We start from the raw sequence: 18,638 nt of genomic DNA, 5'->3' as shown, positions 1-18,638 counted from the left end.
TGTTTCAAATGGTACAAAGCTAAGAAAAAGTGTTTTGTAAGGTATATTCTGATATCTGAATAGAGAGGAACTAATTAAAGGAACAGTTTAATGTATATCATGATTTTGTAAGTGAAAAGGATGGACAGGAAGGGTCACTATCAGCTTTTACAGCCCAGAAAATACCTAAAATAATGAGCCAAGTTAATACCTGAGTACCTTCTTGGGTATTTCTTGAGTCCCCTGTTGTTGAGAGGAATAAATGAATCTGACTCCATGTCTTTAGAAGGCTAATTTATTATTTCATTATCTATATTATATAAAAGAATACTATACTACACTATACTAAAGAATAGAGAAAGGATACAGACAGAGGGCTAAAAGATAATAGTGAAAATCTTGTGACTCTCTCCTCAGAGTCTGACACAGCTGGACCATGATTGGTCATTAGGTCAAAAACAATTCACATGTTGGATAAACAATCTCCAACCACATTCCAAAGCAGCAAAACACAGGAGAAGCAAATGAGATAATATTGTTTTCATTTTTCTCAGAGGCTTCTCAGCTTCCCAGGTGTGAAATCCTGGGTAATGGGACTTTTCCAGAAAATTTGATGGTGACACCTTCTAAGCATCCAAACAGCCTTCAAAGTAGCAGACGTGACTACCCAAACCAGAGACTGGGGTTATCGGACAGCTTTTTTAGTAAAGCCAAACCCAGCCACACAAGGATGCAACCTCTGTTAATTCCCTGATCTGACTGTCAGAGTATCCACCTAACATATATGGAATTTGTCTTGCTTACTCACTCCTCTATGAAGGTGTCTTTAACACACAGTCCACTTCAAAATTCTTCAGAGGAGCTTAACATTTCTTTAGAGACAGGACTGGGACATAGGCAAGTGTCCCTGTTTGCTGTCCCTGGTAGCAATACAAATATCCCATAGGTGTTTGTCAGATCCCACTGTGCCACTGCACTCCTTACAAAATCAGTTTCCACCAAAACCTTTTGGCTGGGCAAAGAAACAACCTAACTCCTTAATTCTGACCTGATGAACTCCCTGAAGGATTCATGGTGGGGTTTTTTTGTTCCTGTGGTTTCCTTGTCCAGCACAAAAGCAATGAACAGTCTGCCAAGCAGCCTTCATCACCCTGAGTCCCATCCCTCAGCCCCCCGGGTACCAGCCCCCCTGGGATTAATGATTAGCCCACAACAAAGCAGCTGAACTTTAATGCTCCTGCTCATGGGAATAAAGCCCCAGAGTCCATGATTAAATCAACCTGGTTTTCAGACACTCTGGAGCTCTGAAGCACATTTTATAACCAGCTAAGCAAACTACACAAAGCTTTAATTTTCAGTTAAAGCCTCTGCAATGTGGTGTTCTTTTTCCATGGGGGAGACTGAATTGCTTGCTATCTTGTCTTTACTTGCCAGTGTCAGTATTTCCTTCAGTTAAGAAACAACTGCTGCTCTAACAAATTGCACAAATCTGCTGAACATCCCATGTGTGACTCCAAGGCTAGACATAGGTAAACATTCCCTTTTTCTATAATAAAAAACATTTATTTAAGAAATAATTCTGATGTTTAAACACACTGAGAAATTTTTCTGTATTTTGGATAGATGCATGCTCAGGCACATTCTTGCAAAATATTACATCACCAGATGTGCCTTTGTACTTTACAGGGGTCTGTACAAACTGATAAACCATAAAGACAAAGCTAAAACTTGAAATACCTGGAGTTACTTGTCTTTGGTTTAAACATCTTCCACAGTGAATATTTTCCTGCTTAAGATGATCCAAAAGTTCATTAACCATGAAAACCACACCTGTACTTCTTTAAATGCTATTCTTTTAACTAGAGAATTTGACAACAACACCAACACCCACTCTTAGGCAGATCTGTAAAATGAAGCAGGCAGAAACTGCTACATTCACTATAAAAAATAAGAGGATTTTTCCAGATGTTAAACTGTATCCTTGGTTCCTGTTCTTTGCATTATCTGCTCTTCCTTACTGCTACATTTAACCGTAAATTATTATGCTATACTGTACATTTCTACTATAGAAAATCTTTCTAGGAGATGAATAAAGTGCAACAAGAGAGTTCAAACAATTAATTGCCTTTATTAGCCTGTACATAATTCAGCCCTTTGTAGTTTGGGAATTTTTGCTTACAGGGAACACACAAAGTATCTTTCTGTGTACCTGCTTCTGCATGGTCCTAAACTAATTGGGCAATGTCTCACAAATTGCATAATTGGCTGAACATTCCTAGCCTTCTGATTTTAATCAGGAACACATGGTGCATATCAATAGTCTACTTCATTACGCCTCAAGAAGATCCAGGCTACTGTCCATTTTCAATTAAATTGTATTTTAAAAGAACAGCAACTTGACCTTTTGGAATACCACATAATAGGTTTAAAAACTTAAGCAGCTTTGGGTTTTTTTTCCCCTGGAATAGCTAACTAACAAATAGAAATAAGCACCCCTTATTGCAGTATGTCACCAAGGATCAGCCTTCGACCCAGCTTCGGATGCATTGGCTCTGTCTTGTGACGATAATAACACCTGAAAAAAAATCAATTGCAAAAGAGTGCAGACCTGTGTGTCTCTACAGTCTTGGAGATTCCTGTTAGCATTGTTTACTAGAAGCCACAAAAGAAAAAGAGTGGGTGTGATCAAACAGCAGAACATTGAGAGGGCTCCAATCCCAAAAGGCTCCCACTTTTAACTGACAGCAGCATGCAAGAGAAAAATAATGAAAAAGCCTTTCTAAAGGTAATGAGCAGATCACTGCCAGAGCTGGGAACAGAACATGCATCTTTGAAGTGGTTAATTCTATTTATTTCTCCTTAATTCCAACTCTGAAATAGCTATTATTTTAAGATTCTCATTGCATCCCTGAAAATCTGTAAAACAGCCAAGAAGATTTTACCACCAGCATAATTTTCCTCTAATTCGGATTACAGGGATTCTTTTTGTTTACCTGTGGTGACAGCAGTTGTCAGCCAGTATTGCTCTGTGCATGATCCAAAAGAACTGAATCAGTAGCAAGCCATTAGATAGCCAAAACAGCACTGCTCAGGAACTTTTTTAGTTACATGAGATTTCACAAAACTGAATAGAATCCATGAGAGGCTTTACTGGAATACATTAGCAGCTCTGGGAGAGCTCACAGAAAAAAAAAATCATGCCCCTCCAGCATGTGCTGGCCATGCTGCTGAAAACCTCTCTGGTCTCTGCAGTTGGTGGGTTGTGTTGAACAGCTGGCTCACTAAAGTTGTAAATATCTGTGATTCATATGTCCCAATGTTTAGGAATAATACTTCTCTCCAGCTTGAATTCACTGTGGCCTTGTGTAAGTGAAAAGTGACAAAGCCCTACCATATCTCTGGAGCTCAGAAACAATCCCACACAGTGTGCTTGTTCATCACCAAATGAGATGAAAGCACAAAGCAAAACCAAAAATAACAACAAAACTCTGAAAAAATTATAAAAGTATTCACTAAGCACAATAGCCTGGACAAATGGTACAGAGTATCTCTGCAGCTGAAAGAGGTCAGAGGTGATTTATGTTTATGTAATTGATTATTAGAGACTTTAAATGTCCTCGACCTATTTCAATAGAACTATTCCCTCATCTAAAAGCATAAAGAGCCACCTACCACTCTCCAGCTAGGAATTCATCTGGCAGAGGTAAGAAAACTACCCTTATTTCAGGCATAAGTAATTTTTTCTTTATTGACAGGTTCTTCAGTGAAAGTCAATCCACTCTTTTTGGAAGTACACTTCCTTCAAACAGTCCCCTACATGTAACTAAAAGACTTGTAAAGAAAAAAGGAACAAAATTAAACCTCTTTGAGGAGTATATTGTGGACACTATGGAATATTTATAGAGCATCTTTCTGGGCCCTGGATAATCAGAAGCCTTACTTGAAATATTCAAACATTCTATTTTATTGCTGATAGAGGAACATTTGGACTTCAGGGTAAAGTTAGCCTTTGTGAATGCTAATCCTGTCCCACCTACCTTCAAACCAAAGACCTTTAAAACCCTGGTGTGGATAGTTTTCCGAGTTTAAACCAAAAATATTTGTGGATAGTTCAGCTGGACTGCCAAAGGCATCAGGATCCAGGAGGAACAAGACAAGTTATTCTTTGTCATTCTTCTCAAGTATTCTCTCATGAGCAAAAAAACCAGATGTATCCAGATGCCATAGCAGCCAACTGACACTAATTACATCCAGGATAGACCGAAGGTGCAATTCATAAGCAAAGGTAATTAGGGATTTCAAAGACTTACTAGCTAATTTAGTGAGGTTTTGTCACTGGAAGTCTTGAAACAAAATGTAATGTCATTTTAAAAGCTGTGTTTCTTATCTCAATTAGAATCTATGCTGGAATTGTGGAGTTCAGTACCCTGGTCTGGCTTGTACAGGAGGTCAGATGAGACAATCCTAATGGTTTCTTCTAGACTCTAAATCAGTGAATAAAGAAACAGCAAATATCTCCATGACTAGTCATAAAAATAGGTTGATCATAATAAAAATAAAGGATCAAAAGAATGAAAAAGTTGAGTTTGCCTACTAACATTCAGAAGTATGACAAAAAAAAGCACTTGAAGTAATAATCACTGTAAATTATTTAAAAAGCAAAAGAAAAATATAAACAACAATAAAGCCCAAAACTTCTACCAACACTTGCCCATCTGCTTCAACCCCAGGAAGGGCATTGCTTTCTGTGTTTTATTGTTTTGTTTGATTTGTCCTAAAGGTCACAAAGCAAGATTATCTTCTCTTCTGCACAGGGCTATTGGACACCTTAATAGATTTCATTATATGAGCCATTTCTCTGACATTCAGCTGACATTTGACTGTTCATGACCTCTCCTGAAGTGACAGAAAATATGTGAAAATCTACCTAGGAATACAATACATGTGTGGTAGAGAGCAGGAAAGAAATTTCAGGTGGCAGCAACATCAGAATTATCCTTCTGACATGACCATTTTCACATGTTTCAAGTGTTCAAAAACACAAAGACTGAAAAAAGCACTACTCCAACACTTCTTCAATACTTAAGACAGTAAAGTCAATAATGGGATTTTAAATGTAGTGGTTTGAGCAGAAAAAGTGACGATGAAGTGAGAAAGGGATTACATTCAAAAGTGCACAACAGACTTGGGTGACTGGCACCACTTGTTTTATCTTCATCGTACTTACAAATTGATTGATAGGTAAAATGAAATAAAAGGAGTCTTACCTCAGTGTCTAATTGCAAAATATACATTCCCCTAAAAAAAGAAAAAAACTTAGCTGGAAAAACTTCATCCCATTGCGATTTGTATCATCATTGCCCACCCTTTGCCTAAGACACTGGCTGTCACTTACCTGAAGGAATTCCTCTCTTTTTCAGAGCACTTGAGGATTCCACTCCCAGAATTACTCAATAGTTTGGAAGATGCTAAGTCCCAGTTTGGGCCACAAGCCCTGCAAAGCACTTGCCATTTTCCTGGGGTTCCTGGCCTCCTTGCCAAGTCAATCGCCTTGAAACTGTCAGATTTGCTTCAGTTCACCTAACCAAATTTAAAAATAAAAACCTTAAAAATTATTCCTGCAAAACAAAACATTTTGTTCTTGATTATGATACTTAAACCACACTTTAAAACATAAAGCATAAAATAAATAAATTGACATTTAAGATAAACCTGACGTAAATGCCTTTTCTTCCCTTAGACACATTCAGTTGAAGTTCAGCACCTTCTAAAGAAAAGCTACAGACAAGAGTTTCAGCATTCACAGATCCATCAGAAGCAAGGTGCAAACTACAAACTGGAAAGCATCACTTGGAAGAACTGTCTTTCAGAAGGGGACCTCTTTGAGACTTTATTCAGAAACAGAAGCTAAAAGGGCAGCAGCTCAGTAGCAATCATTCTCTGAAACGTTTTCATTTCCAGATGACCTAAAAGGTTAGCTTGGAAGCTAGCAATCTATCCTTCATAAATATGCCTTTTTAACTTTTAATATTACTTTAATTTTTCTTGAAGACTGTTCCTGTCATACTAGTAACAGTGATGGCAGAGCTGGCCCTTAGGAAGCTCCCTGTTCTTCTCTATTAGTCTGGGGAGTTCATCTGTCTCCAAAATAAAGAGATATCCAGACTGCATAAATTACTTTCATATTCATGTTTAAGTACTTGAAGTATGTTAGGTGATGTATTAAGTACTCAAATGTACTCACATGTCTGACTTTGCTAAACCCCATTCTCAAACTAAACTCTTATGCTTTGCAAACCAAGTATTCCCCTCCCTTTAAAACTTAAATCCACTGGTCTCAAAGCACTCCTGGCAGATTAATCTTCATGAAGAACACAATGGAGCTTTCATTTTCTCTTATAAAACCAAACAGTGGTATCTCCTATTCTTCTAAGAGCCACAAAATGCACACTCAATCATCTCCTTTGGGGAATTAAAACCCACAACACTTGCTTCTCTGGAGAATCTTCTATCTAATGAGATTTATCTGACCAGCTAAAAGCAAGGGCATGAATCAACAAAGAGCAAGGGCATAAATCAATAGCCTAATAAGTTAGGACTCCTGCTCCTGTGCCTGGATTCTAGTAAAGAAGAACATAGCTTCAGCCTCTGGGGAAAACATAAAAAGTTTCTGAAGGAAAAAATAAAAATAAAATCCACCCTTCCCAGCTGAATACTCCTGTCAGTATTACAGAGAGTCACACACCCTGAGATTCTCACCATTATCAGTTAAAATTCTCCTTGCTTCACAGGGGACAAAGAGCCCTCCACCAGCCATGGGGGCTGCCACAGTCACTGCTGTATTGCTTGTGCCACCTCCTGGCTCTGGCCTCCAGCTGAGAGGGTGGACGAGGGGACAGCACAAAGCAGCACCAATCTGAACCAGGGATGCAGAAGCAGTGGTTCCTTAGATGTCATCACAGCTCTCAGATTCTGTGCTGCAATTTGCTCTTCTGGAAAGGAGGAATGGGAGAACCAACTGCTCAACCCCTGCAAACATAGCTAAAGGCATAAATCCACTTCCTGATCAATACAACTTTGATGATTGGTAACTATGATCAATCCCATTCCCCCTCAGGTACCTGCTGACAAACCAGACTTTCAGGGAACAAAGCTTGCCAAATTTATTATGGAAGAGTATTGCCCTCCTGTGGCCAAAGACTATTCCAAAGAACCGAATCTTATGAGGACTTCTCTGTATTTTTTTTATTTATTTGTTTCTTTCTTTTTTTTTTTTATTTATTTGTTTCTTTCTTTCTTTCTCATGCACAGCCTGCTACCCACCTTTCTGAAAGGAACTGACAGCTGAGACTCCCCTGCAAGCCTCTCCAAAACCTAGATCCAAAGCTGGTTTTGGGCATTTCAAGGCATAGAAGCTGAACAGAAAAATAAGCAGTGGCCATCATCCCATTTCCTCTGGCTCCTTACATTTCTCCTGATGATGCTCTTCACATCAGAAATTATCTCCCTTCATCTTCAGTGGTGATGTTTGATAGTGACAGCATTTCTTGCTGTGCACTGCCATTAATCATTCCTCTTTGCCTTAGATTTACTTCCTGTTTAATAATCCAAAAGTAGAATGTGCCCATTTTCAAACTAAGAGACAATCTATTCCTCCACTGGGAGCAAGCATGGACCTTCCAGACCTTCCCCAAACCCATGTAAGAAAACCGATTTTCTCTGATTTAAAAGTCTTTTGGATCAGGTCCTGAGTGACTTAGCAAACACAGCGTGAGAGTTTGCAGACACACACAGCAATAACAGAGACTACAAAGGGGCTGACACACAGCTCCCCATGGCAACACCCCAGATCACAGGCTACAGAATTAATGCACAAAGCAGATGACATCGTCCCACCCTTGAATACACAAAATTCTCTCTGAAATCCCCATAACTTAGCCAACAAAAGTATCATTTAACCAAGAAAATTACAGCTTTTTCTTGGATTAAATACTTGGAGATAATAAAAACCTCTTAAATATTGATCCGCCACACACCTGAGAAAACACTGTTTACATAAACAGCAGGACAAATGTATCTTAAAGCAGTCTAAATTCTTCACCATTATGTCAAAATGTTGTTGAAAACCAAGATACAGTTTCTGTGGAGATTAATTTCACTTTACATATATCATGGGATGGGCTTCCAATCTATTTTACCTGCCAACAGTCAGTTAATATGACTCAGCTTTTCTGCCCAGCTGTCAAAGACTGAAGAAAAAAGGATAAGCAGCTCTATCTTCCTTTTCTGATTGCCAGCTATGCAGTACAAGAATGATTTACCTTTTCTTTTCACAATATGAGTGTCTTTAATCAAGTCTGATTTCAATTTATACATATGTTCCAGTATCTTCTACACTGGATTTTTGTGTTTCTCCATTCAAGTTAAAGAAACCAGTCACAAATAATCCATATAGCCAGAGAAAGTTTGGGAATACATCTGTGCTCAAAATATGCAAAAATATTTTAAAACAAACATCCCAAAACATGGGACAAATTCTGGGCCACAACAGATTTGCTTGGACATAGCCATAGTTTTTCAATCACTGGAATGCAGCTAACAATGCCCACTCCAAAACACAACCTTGTTCTGGTTAAAATAAAAAGAGCCTTTGTGTTTTAGGTAAGTACTGACAGCAAATTTTACTTGCTGTCTAATTTATGAAAAATTAATTTTAATGATCATCTAGGAGAAACAGCATCTGCTGAGCATTAGGTTCCAGAAGAGTCTGTAGAATGTGATGAAAAATGAGGACTTCATACCCAGCTGAGTACACAGAGACAGGGAGAGGAATAATTCTCTAATTATAAGGAATAATTCTCAATCTCTTGGAAGTATCTGAAAAGGTTTTTTACCTGTTCTTCCTTTCCAAGAACAGTTTGTACAGACCAAGCATACAGAACTGCAGTCTGGAAGGAAGGAAGGAAGGAAGGAAGGAAGGAAGGAAGGAAGGAAGGAAGGAAGGAAGGAAGGAAGGAAGGAAGGAAGGAAGGAAGGAAGGAAGGAAGGAAGGAAGGAAGGAAGGAAGGAAGGAAGGAAGGAAGGAAGGAAAGAAGGAGAATATTTGAAAAGGTTTTATCCACAAGATGACAAGATGAGCAAGTGAACACAGCTCACTTGCTGATGAATTCTGTGTAATCAATGTTAACTCACAGGCTTGCTGGCATTTTGGTTTAATTGGGCAGAACAACCATGTCTCCTGGATGGAGGTACAAAAAACAACAGCATTTTTCCAGCTCAAGCTCCATGGCAGTCTTGCAGCAAGGACATGCACTGGCCACACCTTTCAGCAGTGTGTCCTGTAGGACAGGGGAAGAAGGACATTAGATTTCTTCTGGGAACCCTGGAGACATCATCCATTTCCTTTTGTGCATCTTCTTCCTAACCCCATGGCAATGAACAGCCACATTTGGATGTTGTTGCTCACTCCCAAGTGCAGTAAATTTTTGATTGCTCATTTTAATTTTCCATCTTTTCTGATCAGTTTTTATTTTGGATGCTATCTAGGAAAAACAAATAAAAATTAGTAAGATATTTAGATTCCCATTCATTTTTATTTTGGGCTGCTGGACTTGTCATCTGTAGTGCTCAATATTAGTTATGCCACATGTAACACTCTCCAGAATCATTCTTTCCATTTAACCAGTTTTCCCTAGAAAACAATTTTCTTGACAATTACCCTGATTTCTTTTCTTATAGTAGCCCATCTTGCAGAAGCAACAGAATCCAACTGAAAAAGTGAGGATAAGAGGATGCCACCAGCTAGTGCAGGCTTTTCTGCCTCTCCTCTTGCTTTTTCACCAGGCTATAGAAAAGAAAGTCAGTTCATCATCTCTCCCACAGCACACACTCACGTTTCTCTTCTATTTGCAAGCTCAGTATTCCTTGCTGTGTTGTGAAACCCTACCTGCTCTCCTTTGCAGCACATCTCTACCTGGAGATGGTGTTCTTCAGGCAAGGAAAAAGTCTCTTCTTTTGGCTCCTAAGTCCTTTTTTCAGGCTGTTATACACAGGAACTTAGAAATCTGTGAGAATTGCTGAAAATGGTATGAGCTCATCTCCCTCTACAATTATTGTCCTTTTGTGTTCATTCCTCTTGACCAGATGTTCAGCCACTGCTATTCAGGCTTTGTACATCTGAATGCCTCCTGGCCAATAAGGTTAACAAAATACCCTGAAATCAATGTTTGGCTGTTGAAGTCCTTCTAACTCAACTGCAGTCTCTCCCTCCTTGAGGAATTCTCTGTGATGCCCACTAGGAAGCACTAAGATCTCAGACATAGCAAGGGATGTAGATTTTTTTTTTTTCTAGCTCCAAAATCCTTCCTTGGAACCTTCTATAGGAAGAGTAATTATTTCAGCTGGACTGGAAGAACCCATCTGCTTATTTGCTTCATTTTTTACAGCTCACATGACCCTTCTTCTGCCTAAATAGCTGAAAATTCAGAAACAGTTATGAGAATGACAACTACTCCTTAAACATTCTCAAGTGCTCATGCCAGAGCTTGTAATACTTTAAAATGCCAAGCCACTGCTGAAGGCTGCTCACCAAACCTTAAATTCCCCATATAACAGTAACTTGAAAAATATTGCTGCTTCACTTCATGAGTTCTGATAACAAATATGCCAGAAAATAGAGATGCTTTTGTATGCCCCAACAGATACAAAAAAAGATACTGAGCTACATCTGAATAATGCAAACTGCAACATACAACTCAACTCTTCCTTGCACATCTAGGAAAAGAGAGCCAGGAGTTTTGAAAGGTACAGGTGTTTGGTAAAGTTTGAAAGCTATATACACAATGGAAAAGGAACTGGAGAAAAATAATGTACCTATTATGAATATAAACTTAGAAAGCTGCGATGTCAATGCTAAAGGGAAAAAATGAAGAGTGCTCATGAAGGTAAGCAAACAAGGAATAGCATGACCTAAGGGAGATGGGAAGAGGAAGAAGAAGAAAGTAAGCAAGGCAGAGAAGCAAGAGGCAGAAATGATTGAAGGCAGGTCCTTGCTGAAGATCTCCTACTGTCACAGCTCACCGTGAAAATCAGAAGCCATTGTCACTGCTGTCCTACATTTTTGTGGAGAAATGGGGATCAAGTGAAACTGCAACCATACTTGGAAGGAGCCCTAAACTAAATTCCAGACAAAAAGTTGCTCTGGCAGAAAACTGATGTAAAGGAGCGCATCTGTCAGGTGTGTTTCTATACTGCACTGTCAAATTCCAGAAAGGATGATTCAGGAGGAAGGGAATCACAATCAATTATCTATAATAGGATGATGAGAGAAAAACACAGCACTTCAGTATATGGTTTTCAAGGAGATGGCACTTGGCATTCTTCAGAATACTTCTTGTTACTTCATGTTCTGTTCCACTGAACAGCTCTTGCATTTTTTTTATTGAATTAGACACAACCACGAGTTCCAATGATGGGCTTCATCTCACAGAGGGGCAGCATTACTCAAGCAGGTGAGATACCTGTTAGCAATTCATTTGTTCACTTTACATTCATTGTTTATTTTATAGTAATAAGCTACAGCCCAAATTCCAATTAAAAGTTACCTATACATACTATTAAAAATGCAAGTAGTTTCACAGAAGAATAGTTCATGTATTAGAAAACATTAGTACCAGAATTATAAACCAAAGATGGTTTCTGGGGTTCTCAGTTCTTGAGAAAGCACCTCTCATCTCAAGTCTTGAAGATGTTCAGAACCTGAACTCCATCTCATTGAAATGAAATTTCATTTCAGGAAGGGAAACGAAATCTTGTGATTTCAATGGAGATCAATTGGGCAAGCTTTGGTCCACGTCCCTGCACTTCATGGCATCCCTTGCCTTTTGATGGCTTTCACTTTGGCAAAGATTGTTTTGGGTTTTTTTTCAGTATCCATGGCATGTCACTCCTATCTTCACCTCAAAGTTGTGTCTTCCTCCTTGATTTTTCCCCTGATTTTGCAGCATCTGTGAGCTTAGTTTTGGAATGTTTTGGTCCTTTGCACTGCACCTCATTTCCTCTCAGACCATTTTCTCTTAGTCACTAAATGTCCCAATTTTCTGGTTTTTTGGTTTTTTTTCAACTGCATTTCATGTGATCATATCTCCTTTCCAGAGTGTTTGTAAATCTTTCTTTCTTGTGAGATTCGTGAGATTTCATTTCCCTTCCCAATTTTTGAAACAAGTCAAGATTCCACGTAAAAAATCCTTATTCCCTGCACACTTATTAAAAAAAAAAATAATAATAAAAAGAGCCTTTACAAATATATGCTTAGAATTGGATAGAAAGGAAAGATGGATCCACCCCTTCTACCAAAAGTCATGTACAGCTTGTCAGGAGGACTAAATCAAAGAGATGAGAATACCAGTGAATTCTTCATTTCCTCTCAAAACAAGTCATGGTTCACTTTAATCAGCTGCAAAGATCATTTCAGAAAGGGCAGAATTGATAAGCTGGTTTTGATATGCTTATCTTCAGCATCAGCCCTAAACAATTTAGCTGAGGAAGTAATTTCAGGAAGAAAACAGCAGTAGTAAGCTGTTACAACTTCTGAAAATTAACTACTCTAGAGGGGTGTTTTGTAACATTATACCAACACTTGCTTTTTTCTACTACTAAAATTAGGTGCATAGAGAAAATGATCCACTTTATGAGAGTACATGTTTTAAAATAAATTCCAAACTGGTTAGTTCTCTTTGATGTTCCAGTAATTCACGTTAAAGACATAGGTAAGAAGGGAATATAAAAACAAGCACTTCCCCAATTCATCTCTTCAGCATGTTATGCAATTCATTTTTCAGTCTGACACTGTTTAACTTCCTGCTTGAATGCACAGAATTAAATCCAAGGAAAATAAGAAGCTATTTCAGAAAAAGAAAACAGTTACATAGATTAACCTAATTTAAATGCACAGGAAAAAAAAAAGTCTCATTCACACTACAACAGAGTGGTTTTCCTAAATTCAGACTTTGAACAAAGCAGACATAAAACTTCTGATGCTGGTAAAGGACACATTCTCTGGGTTTGCTTGGACAGGAAGGTGAGAGTGACCCATGCAGAGAATCCCAGAGACAGGAGCTGTGATGCAGCCTGCTCTTCTTTGAGCTGAAAATGGAGTTTTCCCAGAGAAGGCAGGTTTCCAGCAATGTCTCAGGTACAGCTGTCAGCCTCTGGGCCACTGAGGGATGAGTGTGTAAAGTGCTTCTAAGACAACTGTGATTTCCATCCCAGTGAGCTATTGCAGCTGCCTTAAGGGAATATCAGAGGAATCCAGGTCCTTTTAGCCCTGCTGAAGTAGTTAAAATTGATGTCTTAAAGCTGATTCTGACCTTGGTCTGAGATTTACAGAACAGCACACAGTGAAAGAACAGGCTTAATCCCTTGACAAACAGGGTTGTGTCTTCAGTGAGAGAGCTCAGCTCAATTAGTCCAGATATGTATCTCCAACTGTCTTGTCCTGGAAAACTTAAAGCACATCTGAATAAAGTCTCTTTAATTTAATTCTCTTTAATTTAAGTTGAATTACATATCTCTCAAAAAAAATCAATGTATAAGGTCCACAAAGATGCTTTCTCTCTTATTGCTAAAAGAAATTAAAAGAAGTAATAGGTTCCCTCCCTGTTTAGAAAACCGTACTGAGAGATGGATGCCAGGCACAGAGAATGTTTTGTGTCACCAAATAAAGACAATCAGGCATCTCCAAAGACATCATGATTTGTACAGCTCCTGTGCTATCAATTCCCAACATTAACCCAGGAGAGTTTGTCAAGAGTGAACCTGTATCTGTATAGGGCCAAAAAGCCTTCAAACTATTAATATAAATATAATATATAAAATCCAAAATATAAAAAAATCCTGCAGGTGCAAGTAGAGCCAGTAGGATTACACACAGTGTTAAGGTATCTTTGTGGCTCTTCAAGACCAGGCTGTAACTCACTGCTGAGTGAGTTCAGTTTGTTCAGCCTGGAGAAGAAAAGGCTTTTGGAGAACCTTGGAGCAGCTTCCAGTGCCTACAGAGGCCCTGAAAGAGAGCTGGAGAGAGAGTCTTAATCAGGGAGCAGTAATAGATAAAATTGCTGCTTCCTTTTTATTTCCCCTTTTGCCAGTCTTGCCCTGATTTTCTTTGGGCTCTTGTAGTGGAGGTACATGTACCAGCCTGTCTCTTGGCAGGTTTAGGTTCTGGCCAGCCCATGCCAGGAATCAAATGGAATCTGAAAGCCATAACATGGTGGCTGGTGCTTCCCCCTCTGTGGTTTCCTTGCTTCACCAACTCAGCAAATCTGGGTACCCTGACAATGTCCTTGTTATGATGCACTTATATTTCCCCATTATGATGCTCTTATTTTCTTACAGTTTCCCCATCTGAAGGGAAACTGTAAGAAAATAAGAGCACCATAATAAGATGAAGGGAAACTGTAAGAAAATAAGAGCCTATCTATGTGATCCCAGCATTGCTGAGTCCTCCAGAAGCCAGGTATGCTCTCCCTTCCTAGAAGACAGCCCCATCCCCATTGACAAGACCCCCAAGTTCATGTGGAGTCCATGTGGAGTCCATGTGGGTGCTGCCAGAGCAGCAGGTGGGATACTCCTGTGGAACCCTGCCCCACAAAAATGAAGTATCAGGCCCCCAGGAAGAAAAGTGAGAGCAGAACATCCCCCCTGAGCACCTGCCAGAGCAGATTTTGGCTGGTGCCCTACTGTGCAAGCAGAGGCCCCTGAACTGTGGAAGATGCTCTGGCCACTCCCTCATGCAGTTCCTGGTATTAACCCCACTGGCACCCCAGCATGGTTCTGGGGGTGACAGTGGTGCTGTCTCCAGGCACTGCTCAGGCTGTGCCAGTGAGCTGACAGCAACATCACTGTGCCAGCAGGACAGGCTCAGTGTCCACAAGAATGGATTGGTGAGTCCTGAGAGCTGACATTCCATGGCTCCCAGCCCTCTTTTCCCCTCCTGCAGTACCAGGCCAGCAAGCTGAGCCAGACAGGGACCAGTGAAGAGGGATTCTACAACTGTTCCCTGGTAGCCACAGGAGCTGATAGTGCCACAGTTGGCACAGAAGGTGAGGTTAGGAGTCTGGCAGTGCACAGGCCAGGGATGCTCTGGTAGCCAGCTGCAAACCACCCACCGCACCCTCATTTACTCAAAAAGGCTCATTTCTGCAGAAATTAGGTATTTTGAGAGGGTACATGATGTTATCAGTGGTTCCTGTGGCTAGTGGTTCTCAGGGGGTAAGGGGTAACTCCCTGGGGGAGTGTGGCACTGACATCCCCTCAGGGGCTGCACCTGCCAGCTGGGGGCACCTCAGACACACCACTGCAGCAAAATTCTTGCTTGACAAAGGTAGGATATAATCAATTCCTAAAGACCCCAGCAGTTGCACTGTCACCCCATTTCTCTTCACAGAGAAGAGCAAGACACAATTCTTCCCAAGAATATTTCTGGGTTTCACATTCTCTGAACCTCAGAGAAAGGAAAAATAATTCTTATCATTTGCTGTGCCTGTGTTTGTGCAAAAGTAGAAGGCAATATGGAGATTTTTTTTACCCAAAGAGATGGTATTTTGTTACCTTGGCCTGTCAGGGACAAGTGTGCGTGTGTGTCAGGACTGTGGGCTGACAGTCACGAGATTCTGTGCAGTGTGTGCAGACTTGAGTGCTTGGCAGATTCAGTTTAGATGTAATGTAATATAGTGTAATATAGTACAGAATAATCTAGTATAATAAAGTAACTAATTAGCCCTGCTAAGATGGAGTCAGATGCATCATTCTCTCCCCTCATCGGGGCAGCCTGCTAATTGGATAGTGCACACTCAGAAAGCAAGCTATGAAACTTGCTACTTCCTCCTTTTCCAGTGTTTAGCCTTATTTTGGTTTTCCTCAGAACTCTGGTCAGCAAAGTTCACGTTCCAGCCTGGCTCTCAGACAATAGGTCATTGCAGCAGTAGCAGGGCTTGTGTTTGGGGGTTTGGGCTCTGGCCAGACCCACCAGAGACTCAAATGGAATCTGAAAATTGCAGATCTGTCACCAAGAAATTCCCCTTCTGTGGTTTCCTTGATGTCTCCAGCTCAGCAAAACTGGGAAATCCTGGCATAATTTCTCTGTCATGTTGCACTCATTTTCTCTCCTTGAAACCCTGGATGAATAGGAGGGAAGGAGCAGCAGGGACTGAGCATTGTGAAGAGGAAAACCCTGCAGCCACCCCAGCTCCAGCCCCACTTGTGTTCCCTCAGCCCCTGCAGTACCATGAAGTTGACAGGAACAAATTGTAGGATCATTTATGTTGGAAAAGACCTTTAAGATCATCAAGTCCAACTGTTAATCCAGCATTACAAAGTTCACCACCAAACTACATCCCTAAGCACTACATCTACATGTCTTTTAAATGTGTTTAGGGATGGTGACTCCACCACTTCCCTGGGCAACCTGTTGCAGTGCTAGACAACCCTCCCAGAAAAGAACGTTTTCATAACATGCACTGGTTCAATGTGAAGCCATTTTGTCTCATTCTTGTAACCTGGGAGAACAGAGCAACTCCCACCTCACTACAGCCCTCCTTTCAAAAAGTTGCAGAGAACAGTAAGGTGCCCCTCAGGGGGGCCTCCTCTTCTACCATCAAAGAAACCTGTGGAAGAGGTTCTACAGCGACTTCTGTGAGCCAGAGAGAAGTTTGATAAGAGGATCCATGTTTACTCCTGAAAGGATTTTCCAGCAAGGTTGTTGATGTAGAAACCAAGAAAGAAAGAAGGATAAATAAGAGAAAACTGCAACTGCAACTACTCCAATAAGCGTGTTGTTTGTCTTTTGTGACCAATGAGTAAAGTGTAAACTCATGAGTTTTGTAAGAATGTATAAAAAAGCATGCATGCTATAATAAAAACAGGTTTGAAGCCTTCTGAAAATTGAGTGTGCTGCTTTGTACTTGACCATCTCAACTATGACACAAACCCAGCTCCTTCAGCTGCTCCTCATAAGACTTGTTCTCTCTTGAATCTGAAAATCACAGCCCTGTGGCTGGCACTTCCCTTTCTGCAGTTTCTTTGCCTCACATAATTTTCCTGGTATGATAAACTCATTTTCTTCCTTGAAACCCTGTGCCCACCCAGTGTTGGGGGTATAAAAGGAGATCAGCAGGAGCAGCGGCTACCATGCAGAGGAGAGCCCTACAGACAGCCCAGCTCCAGCCTCACTCGTGGCTCTCTCCACCTTCCCAGCACCATGAAGGTCCTGGCAGCTGCCCTGGCTGTTCTGCTCCTTGTGGCCATCTGCTCCCTGGCTGAGGCTGATCCCAGTGTCTCCAGCAGTGCTGCACTTTCTAAGAGGAACGGTAGGTTCTCCTTCCCCAGGAGAGAGCCCCTTCCCCACTGATTAGACCCTCACATCTGTGGAGATGACTGGGAGCCAATGGTCATCACCAGTGCAGGGACTAAGCCTCAGAGATGGAGGTTTCCAGGGGGTGTTCCCAGAAGATACAGCACGGGTGATGGCAAATCCCCCAGGCAGAGCCTCTGCTGCAGTGTGGGATCTCACTGGGCCCATCTCTCTTCCCTCACAGAAGTCAAAATCCCCACCGCCTGCTGCTTCTCCTACATGTCACGCCCCGTTCCACGCAGGATGATCAGCTCTGCCTACATGACCAGCAACCTCTGCACACAGCCAGCTGTGATGTAAGTACCCAACATTGCTGGGATCCAGGGTGCACCAGCCAGGGCAGTGCCCCAAGGGTGTCCAAGGTTGTCCAGGATGAGGAAGGGCATGGACAGGGACAACCAGGGTGCTGCCAGGAGGAGCTAGCAAAAGCACCCTGATGGCCTGGCTGAGTGCCTCAATACTGTTTTTCCCAACAGCCTGGTCACCACGAAAGGAAGGAAGCTGTGTGCAGACCCCCGTGCTCGCTGGGTGCAGGAATACCTGGAGCACATGGAGCTTCAGGAGTACTGACTCCTCCCTGCTGCTGCTCCAGGGCAGAGTGCTCAGCCCCTACCATGAGGACTGCAGTAAGAGTGCTTGAGCTGCATCCTTCTTCAAAAGGAAAATTTATAACAATTGGCATACACTTGTTTAACTAAACTTTGCTTTTGCATAAATGCTTGAATAAAATGTTTGGCTTGTCAAATCCTTTGGGTGTCTCTGAAGTCTCTGCTGGAACCCCAACATGACAGAAAGGACCCATGGGGAGCCTCTTGCCATCCCCATTCCCTGGTTTCACTGCTACCCACTGTGCAGAGTGGCCCCATGACAGCTCCCACAGCCCTTCCCTCTCCCCAGCCTGGACTCAGCTCCTGCATCCCAGCATGACCCAGACATACCTGTGAGGTGACACTGGCATCTCATCCATTTCTTGGGGCCCTCTCCACACAGCACATAACAAACCCCCTGGGCCAGGCAGCCCTGCTGGGCATCTCCCACCAGCTCTTTGACATACTTTCCCCAAAGACTAGAGGATCAGGACAGTCTGACTGCCTGACACCCCCACTCCTAGCCCCCTCCTACATTACAGCCCCTTGCAGTGCTGGAGCTGAGGTCCTGGTGCTCCTGGGTGCTGCTGTCCCCACATACACACTCAGTGCCACAGTGCTGCCAGAGGAGCAGGCAGGAGCAGGCAGCATTGTCCCCACCACTG

General features: G+C 41.5%; 1 protein-coding gene across 1 annotated transcript; it reads left to right on the top strand.

Moving 5' to 3' along the window:
• The first annotated feature begins 17,175 nt into the window (after positions 1 to 17,175).
• LOC139599734 (C-C motif chemokine 5-like) lies at positions 17,176 to 18,110 on the top strand. The gene is made up of 3 exons (XM_071447297.1): positions 17,176 to 17,342; positions 17,571 to 17,682; positions 17,863 to 18,110. The coding sequence occupies exons 1-3, from the start codon at positions 17,234 to 17,236 to the stop codon at positions 17,954 to 17,956; spliced, it is 315 nt and encodes a 104-aa protein (XP_071303398.1). The 5' UTR covers positions 17,176 to 17,233; the 3' UTR covers positions 17,957 to 18,110.
• Positions 18,111 to 18,638: the final 528 nt, after the last annotated feature.

Source organism: Agelaius tricolor, unplaced genomic scaffold (assembly GCF_023055355.1).
Source record: "Agelaius tricolor isolate 1412-34295 unplaced genomic scaffold, bAgeTri1.0.p SCAF_24, whole genome shotgun sequence".
In the NCBI taxonomy this organism is placed as follows: domain Eukaryota; kingdom Metazoa; phylum Chordata; class Aves; order Passeriformes; family Icteridae; genus Agelaius; species Agelaius tricolor.
This window is presented reverse-complemented; position numbering and strand designations above follow the sequence as displayed.

Coding starts and splice junctions, on each gene's coding strand:
- LOC139599734 (XM_071447297.1), top strand. CDS start 17,234: ATGAAGGTCCTGGCAGCTGCCCTGGCTGTTCTGCTCCTTGTGGCCATC. Junction 17,343..17,570: donor TGCACTTTCTAAGAGGAACG/GTAGGTTCTCCT, acceptor CTTCCCTCACAG/AAGTCAAAATCCCCACCGCC. Junction 17,683..17,862: donor TGCACACAGCCAGCTGTGAT/GTAAGTACCCAA, acceptor TTTTCCCAACAG/CCTGGTCACCACGAAAGGAA.